Source organism: Dipodomys ordii, unplaced genomic scaffold (assembly GCF_000151885.1).
Source record: "Dipodomys ordii isolate 6190 unplaced genomic scaffold, Dord_2.0 Scaffold13, whole genome shotgun sequence".
NCBI classification, from domain to species: Eukaryota; Metazoa; Chordata; class Mammalia; order Rodentia; family Heteromyidae; genus Dipodomys; species Dipodomys ordii.
Genome location: NW_012267229.1, coordinates 18,745,724 through 18,763,286, shown reverse-complemented (window position 1 = coordinate 18,763,286; position 17,563 = coordinate 18,745,724). Strand labels below are relative to the sequence as shown.

The window sequence follows — 17,563 nt, the reverse complement described above, 5'->3', positions numbered from 1 at the left end:
ATCTCCACTGAACACTGGTGAGAATTTGCACCTCTGGGGCTTCTTGAAATAGTGACAGCTTGCTCTAAGACGGTCTTGCTGATAAGCAATCAGGCACAAAGAGCATTTGGTGGGGCGTCCTGCACTCCTGTAACCCCCTCCCCCAGCACCCAGAAGCTGAGGTCTGCCTCAGCCTTGGGCTTCATAGCTAACAGTGGGCCCTCACCTGTATCAATGAATGAGACCATCTTAGATACAGACCACGAGGTTCACGGATGGGAGGGAACAGGTTTACTTCAGGTATAAAGGTTTTTACTATTATTAACAAGTTCTCGTTACTATTTACATGTTTATAAAAATGACAAAATGGAAATAAAAATGACATACAGGTTTGGTGCCAAAAGTGGCGGATCCAAACTAAAACCAGTACAAAAATAAATGCATCTTCAAGCCACGTGTTTTAAGGTAAATGTCACTGAAACGCTAAGGGGAAACACCTGTGGCGTCATGTGTTGTGAGTGCGGTCATCGTCACAGCGAAGCAGCCCCTGGCGCGGCCCTGACCCAGTGCCTGCTGGGAGAGCCACCCCATGTTCTCGCAAGAATGCAAGCAGACTAAGATCAACATACAAGAGTTATGTTCCTGAGCTACAGAAGTTTAGAGTGCCTAAACTGTAGTGAATTCCTGCTAAGGTCGAGCTCCCGTGGGGCCGGAGCTGAGGGATGGCCTGGTGCCCCGCGGGTGGCACCAGAACACGGTACTGTACTGAGGGAAGCTAAGCCCACCTGTGAAGGACGAAAGCCTGGGCTGACAGCGCACTTGAGTCTTCCTGCCGACGGCCAGTCCCTTGTGAGTCTCCTGGCCTCACAGAAACAAGCACAGGGGCTGGGGAGAGGCGGGCAGGAGCTGCCTGGTGTGTGAGCCCCTGTGCCTGACAGACCTGGTCCTTGGTGGCCTTGGTAGAAGTCCTCAGCGCTCGCGGTCTCTTCCTTGTAGAGAGCAGCTTGTACATGCCCACAGTGGACTTCACTGGTCGACATAGTTGGGGCCAGAGCAGGAAAAGCAAGGGAGTCCTGCCAACCCCACAGGCCCCACACAGGTTCTGGCCCTCGGGCTGACTCCTCCTCTTCCTCTCAGAGCCTGGCTGGCCAGCAGCGCACCCTGCTGGAGTGGCATGCTGGCTGGGTGAGCAGCAAGTGAGGCTGACCGTAGGGTCCAGTCCCCCCCAGCCCTGCCTGGGTGCCGCGTGCAGGACCCCCTGCCCATGCAGACTCCTGCAGATACTGAGGGGAGAGGGCAAAGAGGCTGAGGGGCGGGCTGCAGCCCACTTCAAGGCAGCAGCAAAGTTCCACCTGCGCTGCTGCCCGCCAGTCCCTGCAGCCACAGCTGAGCGAGGCTCACTGGTCCTGGACCTTCGCCCTTTTGGCCTTCAGGGACAGGTGCTGCAAGAGAAGAGAAAACACCACAGATGAGAATGCTGAGACAAAGAAACCAGACTCTGCCAGAATTCACCCAGCAGTGACCAAGTAGACTCCTCCAGCTTCTCCACAAACGCTATACAAAAAACTGTGGAGAAAAGCCCAGTGCCCCACCAAGGAAATGGCCCTAAGAGGCCACAAGCAGCCTGAAGTTGCAACACTAGGGCCAGAGAAAGGTTTTCTTTGGCTGCAACCAAAGGCCTGGGCTCTGGGACTGGACTTGGGTGGGGCATGGACCTCAACTTCCCAACCATGGAGTAGAACCCACACCTTGGGAATAAGGAAATGAGTCAAGTTACCATGAGTCTTAAGACGTCAGGGCCTGTGCTCAAGCTATGGCCCAGCCTATATGGGGCGACATGCTATGCAGACTGGAAGACAGCACAGACACTTCAGAGTGACACTTCGTTTCCAGACGCTCCTCTAACAGTGTAAGAAACACAAAGCCTACTAAATCACAATCGTGGGTACCAGGTAACATTCTAAGGTGAAACCCAAAGCACAAGAAACCCTTAAATGTGCATTTGAGCCAGAGTGGGTGGGCTTATGCCGTTAGTAGGGACCTCCACTCACCAACTACGGGATAGCTGACACACTGAGAATAATCACATGCAGATGATGCAGAGATGCCTGGAGGGGCCACCCTGACACCCACAGGCTCCCTGTACTTCATACCTCAGCATACCCGAGGCCACACCAGCAAGCTCCAAGAGACTAACAGGACCTGGGCTGGAGGAAGCAACAGAATTCTACCCATTCCCCCTAGATAACAAAGGAATCTTGGAGAATCAGGGAAAACAAGTTAAGAGCAGGAAGGCAAGTCTCTCAACAGGAGGCTGGTTCTTTTTTTGCCGGTCATGGGGCCTGAACTCTGGGCCTGGACGCTGTCTCTCAGCTCTTCAGCTCAAGGCTAGCACTTTACCACTGGAGCCACAGCACCACATCCGGCTTTTTCTGTTTATGTGGTGCTGAGGAATCGAACCCAGGGCCTCATGCTTGCAAGGCATGCACTCTACCACTGAGCCACCTTCCCAGCCCCAGGAGGCTGGTTCTTCCTATTGAGCTGTGGGTCTGATTGCACTCTGTGCTCTGCCCTTCACCTGATGTGACCCCCACCACTACGGCTAGACATCCAGAGCCGTGACCTGTGGATGGACAGGCTGCCAGCATGCGTGTGCTGCCTTTTTTGGTGCTCTTTTCTGGAAGGAATGTTGAGTATAAACAAAGTAGACTCTGAACCATTTCGGGCTTCTTTACAGGGTGAGAGCAACACTGAAAGCTGAATGATGGAAAGTCACAGGCGGTGCCAGGGACAGTGTGGATGACCTGTGGGCTGGGCATGGGGTGAGCTGGGGTGAGCTGCACCATACACGGCCGCCCTGGGGCCATGCTGGCACCCAGGGAAATCAATCTTTGGACATGTGAACAGAAGTACCTTTGGACTGCTTCTGACTGCGGGACCTTTTGTCTTGTATATAAGTTTGTCTAATTTGGGGAAGGGAAGGGGAATCACAGAAATGGTGGGGTAATGGGTGAACCAACACAACAGCAATATTCACGAGATACCATGCTGGAAACGAACTTTACTTTGGGGGGATTGGGGGAGGAAGCGGGAGAAAGCAAGGGCGGGGGATAACCCTGTTTGAAAAGAATTGTACTCTTTACTTACTTATGTAACTGTGACCCTCTGTACATCACTGTTACAATAAAATTGATTTTTTTTAAAGAGGACCAACTCTTCTAACAGCAGGGCTTGGCCACCCACCTGTACAATGAGTCTGCAATACCAGGTGTTTCCTAAGGTCTCGGCCTCTCTGAAAATGTTCTTACCGTGGTAAATGCCAGGAATTTGGAGAGAAAAGACAAGTGTGAAAATTTGGACTTATCATATTCTTCAAACTTCGGAAGCCATTTCCCCTTTAGCTTCGTGGGTTTGACTTAAAGAAACTTCAATTCTGGGGCTAGGAATGTGGCTCAGTGGTAGAGTGCTTTCCTAGCATGCATGAAGCCCTGGGTTCTATTCCTCAGTACCACATAAACAGAAAAAGCTGGAAGTGGTACTGTGGCGCAAGTGGTGGTAGAGTGCTAGCCTTGAATAAAAGAAGCTCCAGAGAGTGCCTAGGCCCTGAGTTCAAGCTCCAGAACAGAAAGAAAGAAAGAAAGAAAGAAAGAAAGAAAGAAAGAAAGAAAGAAAGAAAGAAAGACAGAAAGAAAGGAATGAAGCAGCTGGGTAGATGGTTTACCCTACCGTTCCTTGTTGGTAGAAGTGTGGAGCCAACTCCAGCAGCCAGGCAGATTCTATGGCGGTCACATCTCTCATGTAATACTTGGAGGTCTGCACGACTTCATTGTAGATAACCCTGAAACAAACAAGAGGCATGACTGTAGGGCCCTCCTGCACTTATTGGTGTGTGCTCCTGCTCCACACAGGCCCTGTAGCAAGCACAGGTGTTCAGGCTGCTCTCTGAGCCTCTTGGTTGGGGGGGAGGGGGAACAAAGGGGAGGGGGGCATCACACAGTGTCACAGTGTGCTTTACAAATGAGCTGTACACTCCACAGGACTCCTAAGGCACCACAATCACCCACAAAGAAGCTTTAGTCCACATTTATGGAGCTCTGAAAAGAACTTAAGGACTCAATTAGGAAATGCATTAACACAGGCAAAGGCTTGTCTGATTATGAAAAGGACTGGGAAATGGTTCTAAAGAGACACAAAGGAACTTCGCAAAGTGATGAAAATACTTTGTATCTTATTTGGAGTTCAAGTTACAAGGGTGTACAGACCTGTCAAAGGAAAAAGCCTCACTCAGGTAACATACAACTAAGGAGCCAGGGGACATTAGGAGATATTGAGCTTCCAGAGTGGTCTTCAAACCATAAAACCCAAAAATACACCAGCCATCCTGCAATAGGTCTTTCTACCCTCTATCTATGCGCGCATGCCCCTGCCTATTTCCCAGGTCTGTCAGTGGTAAAGAACCACCGGCACTGTCCTGACACATTGCCAATCAACAAATTACTTTTAAAGAAACATTGCCTTCCCCCGCCTCTGCACTTCTCCCTTCCTTGCCAGCCAGTGCTTCAGACTGGCACAGGGTCGGCTTGCCAGCTGTAACAGTGATGTCCAACCCCCAGACACGGGCTTTGCTCCTACTGACATGCGTTCCCCATCGACTCCTCAGGCTAAAAGCCCTTTAAAGTCCTTTCTGTCTGTCCTCCATAGAGGAGCCATCCACAGCATTTCCAACACTCCTCTGGCAAAGCCATCTCCAGCTGGACTGCAACTGGACCTTCTTGACATCACCTATGCTGGCTGTGCTGGGTGCAGAGCTCATGGCACACCACTGTTTGCTTAAAGGAGCTTTGTAAGATCAGAGACCCTGAGGGCGGCTCAGCAGAATCACCAAGTCCACCAACCCTGTGGAACACCTGTACTCCAGGCCCTGGACCCTGCTCTGGGAACCCTGTGGTGACCTGCTTCAAGGCAGGCAGGCAGGCTGGCCTCACCTGGCAGCAGAGAGACTTACCAGCGTGGCGGCTTCTCCGCGTAGAGGACGGACGCGGGGTGGATATGCAGCTCATGGTCATCGCGGATAGTCCTTGGAAGACACAATTTGTCTAAGGCACTTCACAAGACCACAGTTTTGTTTTGTTTGTTGGGCATGGGGCTTGAACTCAGGGCGTGAGTGTTGTCCCTGAGCTATTTCGCTCAAGGTTACCACTCTACCACTTTGAGTCACAGCTCCATTTTCGGTTTACTGGTGGTTAATTGGGAGATAAGAGTTTCACAGACTTTCCTGCCTGGGCTGGCCTCAAACCACAATCCTCAGATCTCAGTAGTTAGGATTACAGTTGTGAGCCACTGGCACCCAGCTTTCCCAGTTTTTAACATTATCAAAATATGCACCAAGGGTAAATGCCACCTGCAGCCACCCCCACCTTTAAAGTGAAGAATAAATCATGGAGAAAAGAGAAGAGCAACGTGTGGGTGTGCAGAAAAATCAGAATACAGTGATCTGCCTCTGTGTGTTTGTGTTTATAATCTGCAGGTTCTTTCCCAACAATTCCCTTCAAGTCAGAAAGAACAATGTGAGTCTCTATAAGCTTTCCTAGTACAGCCAGTTAAATATTAAGGTTAAAGACCACAGAGGAAGTTGAAATGGTGGAAAAAGTGAACTCAGTGTGGGATTATTAGATTCTCTGAAACATGTATTACTTCCAATTCTGTCTCAGATTTGATTCAATTTAATTCAAACTATTAACTGTGCACGTAACTACCAGCAAGAGCAGATCACCAGGCATGAATAATACGTGTGTTTCTGTGGGCACTGGGTCCGTCTGCCAGGTGTCCTGCTGGCCCCATCACAAAGCCAGATGACCACCTTAAACTTCATCTCCAAAAAAATGACTGGCCAGAGCCTTTCACGTAACCCCTATTTCTGTTGAGGACACTGATGAAATTTGTAAAAAGCCCATCACCATGGCTAAGTGACACCCTTAAAATGAGAAAGACAATCAAAATGCCCAAGTTGGCACTGACTGGGGGAGTTCAGGCCTCTCCAAAAGGGGTCTCCCCTCCCAAAAAGAAGGGGTGCCTCCACACAGAGATCAAGGTGGCAGAGGGCCCCCCCCCAGGACAGGCAGCAGCCCTAAGGAGCTAGACCGCTGACCTGGACTAATGAGAGTTCACTGAAGACAAGGTACATGCCTCGATTTAATGTTCACACAGCTTCCAGCATACAAATTGAGCAGATCTGGCTGCCAAAATTAAAAAACATTCACTGAATTCTGGACCCTTTAACAGAAGTTTAGTGTCCTGGGAAAGGGAACTTGTCAGAAAACAGATTCTAATATTTTCTGAGGGGGAAAAAAAAAGTACACCCTTCCAAAGAAAAGACTAACGGCAAAAAAAAATGAGAGGAAATCCAAAAAAGAACTCAGAAAAAAAGCCTTTTATTAGGGATAAGGAAAGAGCCAGGTATGGTGATGGTATGCCTGTAATCCCAGCTATTTAGTAGGCAGCCAAAGCAGAAAAATTCCAAGTTCATAGCCTTGGCAACAGGCCTGTCTACTCTTATGTGGCTCAGTGGTAGAATACTTGCCTAACATGTGCAAGGTTATGAGACCTATCCATAATAGCAGAGAAAGTAGGAGAAAAAAAATCCAATGATAAAATGATGGCTAAACTTCATAGATAACAGTAAGTTATGAGACCACATTAAGCCAATGGTCAGGAGGGGCAGATGTCAAGTAGCAATTCCAACAAACTAGGAAGATTTAGCTTGAAGAAGACAGTCTAAGTACACTTTGGCTTTCACTGTCTTTGAATATGGTAAAGGCATTGGCGACAGACAGTTTCCTGTACCTGGAAAAAGGACTAGAAGAACTAAGGCTGCAGGAAAAGATATAGCTCCATCCTGAACACAACGTACCAGTGTCTAGGGCCTAAAGGGCTCTAAAGACAAAACTACTCAATGGTAAAATAACTTCCCTGAGAAAGCAGATTAATGGCTTCCTGTAGTCCTACAATTCCATGGTTAGAACTGTCACCTTATGCAACATGTGGACACACTGAGTATTTAGAGCCCCTTGCAGAGTTAAAATAATCTGCGTAAAGCTATATTCTAATCGGTTCTGGAAGGAGGCATGGTATAATTAAAAATAATCTGATTTCTTTTGTTTGCACATCGATTTCTGTTTTTGTCACTTTAAAGACTCCCCTTTACAAATGACGTCAGGAAGTATCATGTTACCTGTAAGCTCCAGTAGAATGAAACCTGGCTGCATTCGCAAAGAATCCCGCGACGATGCATCTCAGGACGGGATCTGGATCACCTGCCCAAGGCAGCAACAGTGATGATGACATGCTCTCCGGCCCTAGGCTCTGCATGCTCAGGCCTGTGCTGGAATGCACAGGATCCAGGCCTGACTGCCCTCCCTCATGCCTCCAGGCTGCTCATCGCCTAAACCAGCCCAGCCCTGTGCCTCTTCTTGCCAAATAAATGTCCGCCAGCACAATCTGAGGGAGCCCTTATTTGCCTTTATGCTAAGAGCAGGTGACTGAGAAATGACAAAAGACCTGGTTCTTGCTCTTGGACAAAATAAGGCCCTGAAATAAAACTGCCTGCACATTACACTCACTGTGTGTATACTTCAGCAAGTGAGCTTCACGATTCTCATCTATAAAATGCAGCCACAGCAGCACACAGTTCAGAGCTGCTGTGAGCATTAGGACTGGAAGAGTATGGCTCACATGGAACAGCACCTGTCTAACAACACAAGCCTCTAGAGTTCAAACCCCCACACCAAACAAATAAAATAACATTAACACAGTGCTAGAAGCACTCGAAAAATGATAGCAGAAAACTTGTAGGGTTGAGAATGTGGCTGAGCAAGACATAATTAAGACTATCAAGAGGACTTGGAACTGGAGGTGTGGCTCAAGTGGTAGTATACCAGCCATGAACAAAAAAACTGAGAACGTGAGTGCTTGAGTTTAAGTCCCCAGTACTGGTGTGGGTGTGTATGTACACCCACACCATACACACAAAAAAAGGAACTGCTGCTCAACAGATGCACAGATATGTCACCTCCAAAACGTAGGCTGATGAGCAGCAACAACTGGGCTCTGCTGACTATCAGCTGTGATGCCTTTCCCATAACTCTACCCACTCAGGGCACAACCCCTATGCCTCACAGAGGGAGAAGAAATGAGAGAAGTCTGCAGAGCCCAACACTAGTCCACCCTACCATGTCCTCCACAGCCACCATGACCAGTGCTACAGGCCAGAGACCACATGACACGGCACTACCTGCCTTACCCCAGGTGACCACCTACACTAAACACATGGTTTTGCTTTAGTAACACTTGCATCTGAAAAGAAAATACGATGTGTATGTAATAGCCGTGAACTTTATTCAATTAAATTAATTTTCTTGCAATGACCATCATTATATTAATTGTATGATGTGTGAAGGTAGAAATAAAATGTAGTGGTCATAAATGTGGCAGATAATATTTGGCCTGTCATGCTTCTTATTCCCATGATACCTTGGGTTCCCATTCAAATACATCTTCCCATAATGCCCTGGGTTCCCACTTAACCAATGAAAAGAGCCAGGACAGCATATGTACAAGCCATTGAGAAATCAGTGCAAAGCCCAGGGGAGGAGATATGGGAGGAGCCCCATACTAAAATAACCACCCTCCGAGAGGACTCCACTGGACTCCTCTTTGGCGCTCACTCTGGAGAGTCTCCCTACTTTCAGGGCTTTCCTTTTACTTCCACATGAACTTGCTCTCTCTGCCTTAAACACAAATCCGTACCCGTAGACACACCATTGTCAGTGTTAAGACTCTTATATGCCATCATAGCTTTAAAACTCTTTTGGTAAGAAGCCTCAGAAATAAAAAATGGATGGATCTCCTTGGGAGAAACACAAACTTTACCTTCAGGCTTTCATTGATTAAGTAGTTCAAGCTGCGAAGCCTGATGTAGGAACAGCACGCCATGCCACCACCCATCAACCCACAGCTAAGCAAAGAAAGGGAAGCCACCACAGGGCCACTTCACACCACTCACCTTCGCTGGACTTCTTGGGCACCTGAAACTTCACAAGCAGCTTTTTCAACTGTTCTCGCACAGTTGCGGCTCTGACAAGCCCCTTGTAATTCAGGAAATGCTCCTGGCACCACTGGGAGTTTTTATTGTGCTGCAGAACAATGGGGCAGGACAGACAGAGCATTAGGAAAGCTGAGACCCAATATGGGGAGACATTATCATCTGGAGACAACTTCAGGTCATATCTGGTTCTTTGGTTTTGTTATGTTTTTGTCCCATCTCTCTACATTTACAATCACACTTGCTCTCTGCACTGAGGAGTGAATGAGGAGGACACAGAAGCTGCTGTCAATCTAAGCCCAATGAGAAAGAGCCACCTGCCAGAAATTCACTCTCAACTAATCTCTATTATTTGGTAGGCTTCGGTCTACACTTTATGACTCTTGTCACATGCTGGAACTATCTCCAAATGTTTCTTATTTGTCCCCTAGGTATGTTTTTTCTGCCAGTAATCCTTAATTTTCTTCTGCATTCTGAAGTATGACCATGTCTTTGATTATATTGCTGCTCAAGCCAGGCAGGAAAGTTTAAAAAAAATAAGAAAATGTAATTTATATAGGATTTTCCAATAATAATGCAATCTGCAGCTAGCGAAAACATGGTGAGGAGCTGGGAACGTGGTTTAGTAGTAGAGTGCTTGCCTAGCATACATAAAGTCCTGGGTTCAATTCCTCAGTACCACATACACAGGAAAAACTGGAAGTGGCACTGTGGTGCAAGTGGTAGAGTGCCAGCCTTGAGCTGAAGAGCTCAGGGACAGTGCCTAGGCCCAGAGTTCAAGCCCTACGACTGACAAAAAAACAAAAACAAACAACAAAAAAAGAATTTTAACTGTATCCATAAGTCTTGGTAAAGAGATAGGGGTTAATTATTCCAAAAGCCACTCACTAACTGGAAAAATCTTTCTCATATCTCTGGTAAAAGAAGCATCTTAAGAAGTAAATAGAGGTTGGGAAGGTGGCTCAGTGGTAGAGTGCTTGCCTCACATGCATGAGACCCTGGATTCGATTCCTCAGCACCACATAAGCAGAAAAAGTTGCAAGTGGCCCTCTGGCTCAAGTGGTAGAGCACTAGCCTTGAGCTGAAGAGCTGAGGGACAGTGGCCAGGTCCTGAGATCAAGCCCCACGACCAACAAAAAGTAAAAATAAAAATAAAGAAATGAATACAAGTCAAACATAATGGCTCAAGTCTGTGATCCAAGCTATTTGGAGGCAGAGATTGGAAGATCACAGTTCAAGGACAACCCAGACACAAAACAGAGATACATGTCTATTATACCCAGCAATGTGGGAAGCACAGATAGCCCAGACTAGCCCTGTCATAAACAACTCTACTTTGAAAATAACCAAGACAGGGGCTGGGAAGGTGGCTCAGTGGTAGAGCACTTGCCTTGCATGCCTGAGGCCCTGGGTTCGATTCCTCAGCACCACATAAGCAAAAAGAAAAAAGCCAGAAGTGGTGCTGTGGCTCAAGTGGTAGAGCACTAGCCTTGAGCTGAAGAGCTGAGGGACAGCGCCCAGGCCCAGAGTTTAGGCCCCATGACTGGACAAAAAAAGAAAAGAACCAAGACAAAAAGAAAACGCTGGAGGCATGGCCAAAGTAGTAGATAACCTGCCTAGCAAATACTTGTTCTTGGCTTTACTGAACATGAAGGATGAAAGTTAACACGGACTGTAGCAAATATGGTCCAGGTATGTGATGACAGACACACTTGCCTACACATCTTCTCTTGGCAGCTGGGACAACTTTGAAGGTTCATCCAAGACTTGAAGTTGTTCTCAACACTGCCATGTGGCAGGACGTGTTTTCAAATGCTGCCTTTCTGTCCACTACACAGTAGATGTACAGACTGGAAGGACACTGGATGTAGGCACTGAGCAGCCAGCACACCACTAGGGTGCCATGTCTCCAACCAAGGAAGAACAATGAACGAATCCTGTATTCCTTCCAGGAACACTACATGGCAAGAATCCCTATATGAAATAGAGGGTCTCCTCTGGTTCTTTGTGAATTCCTACGTCACTGCAAGTTGGGTTTTGGGTGTGTGAACCACAGCTATGCTTACTTTGATAAATGCTTCATACACATTGAGCATGGTGAGGTGGTCACCTTCTTCCACAGCAAACCTCCTGTGCACTCGAATCTGGAACAAATAAAGCTTCATTTACAAGTTGATCTCCACAAACCCCTTGTACTAGGACTGGGAGAGGCACTGCAAGATCAACAGCATATGGCTGTGGATTCAGAAGGGAGCCTGGCTCACACTGCCCCAGCCCTGCCATATTCCTAAAAGCCCTTGGCTTGGATACTTAACCCTGCTTGGCCTCAATGTCCTTATCTCTAAAATCTGGAAATTAAACTTCTTTGTCAAGATGGCTGTGGATGAAAATAATGAACTATAAAGTCCCAGGCACCAGAACTGGATGCCTGTGTCCCTGTCTCAGTCTTCCCCGATCCAGTCGGAATGGTTTCTCTCAGAAGCATTCTCTCCCATCCCAACATGGTGTAGGCTCCTGGGGGGGAAGGGGTTGACTATGCCACACCCCCAGGCCACCACGAGCTAGCTGCAGTCCTTTCACACTCCATCACCGAATTCTTTCTGTAAGATCCTGAATGATGATTTCTTCCCATGGGATTGAGGTACAGATACATCAAGAAGGCAAATGTTTTCATTAACTCCAGAACTCTTCTCCTGAAGTAAGTGTCTTTTTTCTCTCTCCGCAGATTTTTGCCAAGCACTAAGCTTAGAACAAGCACTGTTGTGAGCATTTGAGTTACAATAATGAATAAAAGTTAGTGAAGGAACTACAAGAAGAAAATAAACTATAGGAAGTGTCAAGAGGAGAAAAAGAAATCCTGGAATGGCTGGGAAAGGGCATTTACTGGAATTTTAGACAAAGAGATAAGAACTTCCATTTTCTCCCTTTGCAACTTAGTTTGTGTGCCCTGAAGTAGGGCTGTTAAGAAGATCAATAAGGAGTTAAATAAATAAGAATCCCGAGGAACTACTGGGCTGTGGAGACAAGAAAACCCATAATCTGTAGACAGGACTCCCTAGGAGGTGACAACCCTTGAGAAAGGGCTCCTTCCCCTGCACAATCCACTCCCCCAGGATCCACCTCCACCCTTCTATCTCCTCCCTCTTGGTACTCAGCAATACTCAAACTTTTTTTTCCAACTCGATCTATTTAAGCAGGTCTTAGGCAGTCTGGCCATCTCAGTTCTAGCTCTGAATGCTTCATCTGAAACACCGCTAACATACCCCCCTCCCCAATGTTTCTGCAGAGCAGCCTGGGTGGCAATTCTCCAAAAGGGCACCTGGAAGTCAGCAATGCAAGGGTTAAAGTCTAGATTATGAAAGCCTGCTCCTCCAATTCCAGTTGTGCAACCACGAAGGAGTTTCCTAGTGGTTCAGTGCCAATCTTTAAAATATGTTAACAGCACCAGGCACTATAATCCTAACTACTCAGGAGGCTGAGATCTGAGGATCACAGATTAAAACTAGCCCAGGCAGAAAAGTCCCTATGAGATTCTTATCTCCAATTAACCAATCAAAAACCACAAGTGATAGAGCAGTAGCCTTGAGCACAAAGAGATTTAGGGACAGCATCTAGACCCTGATATATATGGTAACATATAACACACACACACACACACACACACACACACACACACACACACACATATGGTAACAGCACTTACATCCAAGGTTTATTTTGAAGATAAAATGAAATTGTACAGGTAAAGCACTTTGCACAATGTCATACACACAGGAAACACTTAAAATGTGAACCAATAGCACTTGCCTAGCTTTGTCTTCAGTAGATTCTGGTAAATTTTAACAAGAGATGCTCAAAATGAAGTAATACTATGAGCAGCTTGGGAAGGAGACTGCACTTACTGCCTGAGATTTCTGGTTTGAAGGGATCACAAAGATATTCTGGATCTGCATCATGGCTGCAATGCTTAGAATTTCCTGAGAACAGCCAAAATTTCCTAGAAAATAAAAAGTATGTTTACAATTACGCAAGAATCAACAAGCTGGGCTGTGTTTGGCTCTGAGGTTCAGTACATGTGCAAGGCCCTAACTCTAATCCAGCACCACTTAAAAAAAAAAATGTCAGCAATGTAGCTTCAAGAAATCAAGGACATTTTCTAGTATTTTCTTTGTACCACATGCAAATGTAAAGATAGTGCTTCCAGAGTTTCTTTGTCAAGTGCTTCATTCAACCAGCTAGAATATCCTATATACATGGCAGTATGAAGAACTTTGGCAAAAGGAGCTGCTCTTCTGCATTTCAGCACTAACACTGAGGGCTCCATCACCAAGGGCAGGCCAGCTGCACACCTACCTACTCCCTCCTCTCCCATGTGGATATCTGCAATCCTGGCACAAGCCTAGGAACGGCGAGTGTGGGGTGTGCCTTCTCCTGTTTCTTTGCCATGTCCCTTCCGCGAGGTGCCACAAGTGTCCTGCTTCTCACAACTGCTCCTTTGTCTGGGAAGCCCAAAGCCTAGCAAGGGCAGGATGGTACTGTGTGGCTGCTGCTGCTGCTGAGTCATGGGAAAGAGTCTGCAGCAACCAACCCTGCAGGGCACTAGACAGAGCAAACTGCTCTCCTGCTGCCTTCCCAGTTTCCTGCTTGTGCGTGGATTTTCCCAGCCCCACACTCAGGATCTGTTTCTTGTGGAAGGCTAAGACCATCTAGTTGTTTCAAATCACTACAGCTAACTTTCACCAAGCTGGTTCAATTACGTGTGGAATCTACCAAGTCTATCTCACAGAAATAGAGTAGAAAGACGATTACCCCGGGCTGCAAGGAAAGAAGGTGGAAAAGGAGGAGAGATGAGGAAAGGTGAGAAGCTGCTCTAAGAATACCAAGTTTCAGATTAGGAGTTAAGTTTTGGTGATCAACTGCACCGCATGGTAATCACAGTTAAGAGTAATGTTAAAACAATAGATTTTTAACATTGTCTCTAGAGAAAATAAGTTGGTCAGGTGACAGATATGCTAACCAACTGAATCTTTCTACACTGTACACGTAGATCGAAACACTGTATCGTATTCCATAAACATATACAACTACTATTGGTCAAAAGTAAATCATTTGTTGTTGTTTAACCATGATTAGGCTCTCTTCTCCCAGGGTTCACAGAATTCAAGAAAACAACTCCTCTGATACCAAAATAAAATCAACATGAGCTGTCAGGCCCTACCCACCTGATTCAAGCAGCATTTTGGCAAACATGGGATTCAAAGGAAACTCTGCTATTCTCATGCCAAGTGGTTCAGTTAGGCGACAGTCTTTGTCCAGACCTGCAAAAGAACAGAAGAAATCAGAAGGCATGTACCATTCTGTTGAAGATGTACAAATGGTAAGAGAATACAAGATGAATGTTAAAAAAAAAAAAGTGTCCAAAAGATGATTCAGGCATCCCCAAATTGGGTTTGACCCCAGAAAGCCATCACAGTAACAGACATTTCCACTGAGTTCCCAAAAGCCCAGCTAAAACAAACAAAAACAAAAAAGCCTTGCTGTGTCTAGTGACTTCTCCTCAAGGACATTATTATAAGACAATAGCCCTGTAACTTCTGCCCCCACTCTCTCCCTGGCCCACAGCCAGCCCTCTCTCCTGTGTTTCACACACTGTTCTAGGCCCAACAGCTTGAAGACACCACAACCATCTTCCTACTGTCTCAGCAGTGCTGGGCTCTGCTCCCTCTGTTTTGGCAGTTACTCTCCCCCAGCTCCTGAGACCACAGCTCTCCAGGTTCTCCACCACCTCCTCATGGCTACTGTTCAGTCACCTTCCACATCTTCTCCCACTCCCAGGACCCAACAGGTCAGATCTGGAAGGATGGCAGCCTACCTCACACCATATTCTTCACATAGAACATGTGCCATCATCTGGCCAGCAACTCTCAGAGTTCTAAACCCCAGCCCTGGCCAAATCCCAGACCTGGTGCCAACATTAGACCTGTTTATCAGACTGGCCCCTAAGCAGTTTACTGAACTGAGCCGACTCCTCCAATTCCCCATCTTCCTGATTGGCATCTAGCATTTGCCAATACAGGCATTACATTCCCAAGACTCCCAAGAGATAGACAATTGCGTTACTGAGTAAAACAAACACTACAAGTGCTCAGAGTGAGACAGAAAAGGCTGTTCTTCTGGGGTTTCTCTCCACATTTTCTAGCTCATTTAGGCAGTAAAGAATAGTTTAACTTTGGAGAAGGAGGGGGAAAAATAGGGGGTGAAATAGGGTCTTAGGCTGGCCTGAAATTAGGATTATAGGTATGTTCCCACACTGGACTATGTTAACTTTTGCTGTGTGACTGGAGGAAGAGCAACCAAGTGAAAAATCCTACACAGTCAACATTTCTTATATCTCAATACAGATAATCCAAAAACTTACTCCAACACATTTATTTTGGGCTGGTCATATGCAGACAAAACTGAAGATTTTGTAAATCAGTAGAAAACTTTTAAACCTACAACTGACTATATATTCCAGAGAAACATCATAAACATAATGAAGGAAAACGGTTTCACAAGCAAAAAATTACCTAAAATGGACCACAGGCCTAAATGTAAAGGAAAACTATAAAATTCTTTGAAGAAAATCAATGGAGTAAAATTGAATGGGGGTAAGGTTGTGTGTGTGTGTGCGTGTGTAGGGGTGGGGAGGTGTTGGTGTTTGTGTACTGGGGATTGAACCTACAGCTCACACTTAGTAGGCAAGTGCTCTACTACTTGATCTACACCCCCAGTCCTTACAATGTTGTTTTGGGGTTTGGCTGGTTTGTGTTTGGGTGGTGGGTGTGAACCCAGGCTCTCATATAAACTAAACACTCTGCTTACCACTGAGCTACTACTTTAGGCTCTAAGGCAATGTTATCTCAGATGTGACACTAAAAGCACAAGTAATACAAAGCACTACTGCTACATAAAAACTTGAAACTTACATTCTGCAAATACCACCCAAGTACTCACATACTGGTATGCTTTATAAATTGTTATAAGTAGCTTTTACTCTAATTATGGTCTCAAATTCTATTTCAATAGAGTAAATTATAGCCATATGAGAATAAACAACCCCATTCCCAAAGACACTAAGAACCCTACTGTGAATCCACCTAGCTCTTATCTCATAGGAGAACATATAATAAGGGAAGCAGGCCTACCTCCCAGAGCATAGAGTAACTCCAAAGCTTGAACCATCGACTGTGCTGGAGGGGGCTGTAAAACACATAAAAATCATCCTAAATTAATTTCTCTGTGCAAGGAACAAAAAACTGACCACTTCTGGCTCAAATCCCCTCTCCCTCTAGCATGCACCAGTGCTTCCAGCCCCCATGCTGTTACTGCTGGGGCCGCCTTTGACATACGCTTCCTGCCTTCTCAGCAACCTTGGTACTGTTTGGCCTCAAAAACCCAGCTACATTAGCTGCTTCCCATATGGCCCTCCCTCATCCTCCACTCATCAGGAGGATGCTCCCATCTCTTCTCCTCTTCATTTTCCTAAGCTCTCCCTAGACAAGTCTACCTTGACTTTATAGTCTTAACCCTGGCAGCCCCCAATACTACAGCAGCCATTTACCTCTACCACCCAAAGTCCAGCTCCAAGCTTTGCCTATGGTGGATTATTTGGCATGGGTGTTGGTCTCACCTGTAATCCTGGCTACTCAGAAGGCTGAGCTCTAAGGATCAAGGCTCAAAGCCAGCCCAGACAGTAAAGCCTATGAGACTCTTATATCCAATTAACTACCAAAAAAGCTGGAAGTGGAGCAGTAGCTCAAGTGGTAGAGTTCTAGTTTTGAGCAAAAAGGCTGTTTTGGTTTTTTTTTCAGTTCAGCCCAGGCCCTGAATTCAAGCCCTAGGACACACACACACACGCACACACGCACACACGCACACGTGCACACACACACACACACACACACACACACACATGCGCGCGCACAAAACAGTATTTTCTTTGAATTTCTGAAAGTAACAGAGGATGATAGATACTCTCCAGTTAAGCCAAGTTTATATTGTGACCTTCCTTCTACAAATCTTTACTAAGCACTGAGTAAGGGCATTCTCCTAAATTACTTGATTTCTACTAAGTCAGGTAAGAATAGTACTCTCTTGACCTGCTTAACTTTTCTTCGAAATGCATTCATGTGATAAATGTAAGCTCAACTTTATAGACAGGAAAGTACAATCAGTAAGAGACATTTGAACAGTCAGTGGCACAGTCTAAAACTAAGCTCAGGCCTCATTATTTCCACTCTACCAAACCTACTTTGTTTGCCCAAGAACAAAGCCAAACTTTCCAAAGTTGTAATGACTGCCTACGCAGGTGCACTGCAAACTCAGGAGGGTGGAAACAACCCTGAATAGCTCACTACCCGCCAGTTCTGAATACATCACTGCTGAGCAACCCTGCCATCGGCCCACCAGCCTCTCCCTCACAGAGCTACAAGCCCCAACACA

The 17,563-nt window shown here is 46.2% G+C and overlaps 1 protein-coding gene across 1 annotated transcript in view; it reads right to left on the bottom strand.

Moving 5' to 3' along the window:
* Positions 1-247: 247 nt before the first annotated feature.
* Positions 248-17,563, bottom strand: part of Dhx35 (DEAH (Asp-Glu-Ala-His) box polypeptide 35) — a 54,018-nt gene continuing 36,702 nt past the window's right edge. The window contains exons 14-22 of the mRNA XM_013011104.1: positions 16,267-16,321; positions 14,302-14,397; positions 12,982-13,076; positions 11,146-11,223; positions 9,041-9,170; positions 7,211-7,292; positions 4,985-5,056; positions 3,706-3,817; positions 248-1,421 (exon numbers count right to left, since the gene is read on the bottom strand). Coding sequence (XP_012866558.1) covers positions 1,377-1,421; positions 3,706-3,817; positions 4,985-5,056; positions 7,211-7,292; positions 9,041-9,170; positions 11,146-11,223; positions 12,982-13,076; positions 14,302-14,397; positions 16,267-16,321 — 765 coding nt within the window. The 3' untranslated portion in view covers positions 248-1,376. The remainder of the gene's footprint in view (positions 1,422-3,705; positions 3,818-4,984; positions 5,057-7,210; positions 7,293-9,040; positions 9,171-11,145; positions 11,224-12,981; positions 13,077-14,301; positions 14,398-16,266; positions 16,322-17,563) is intronic.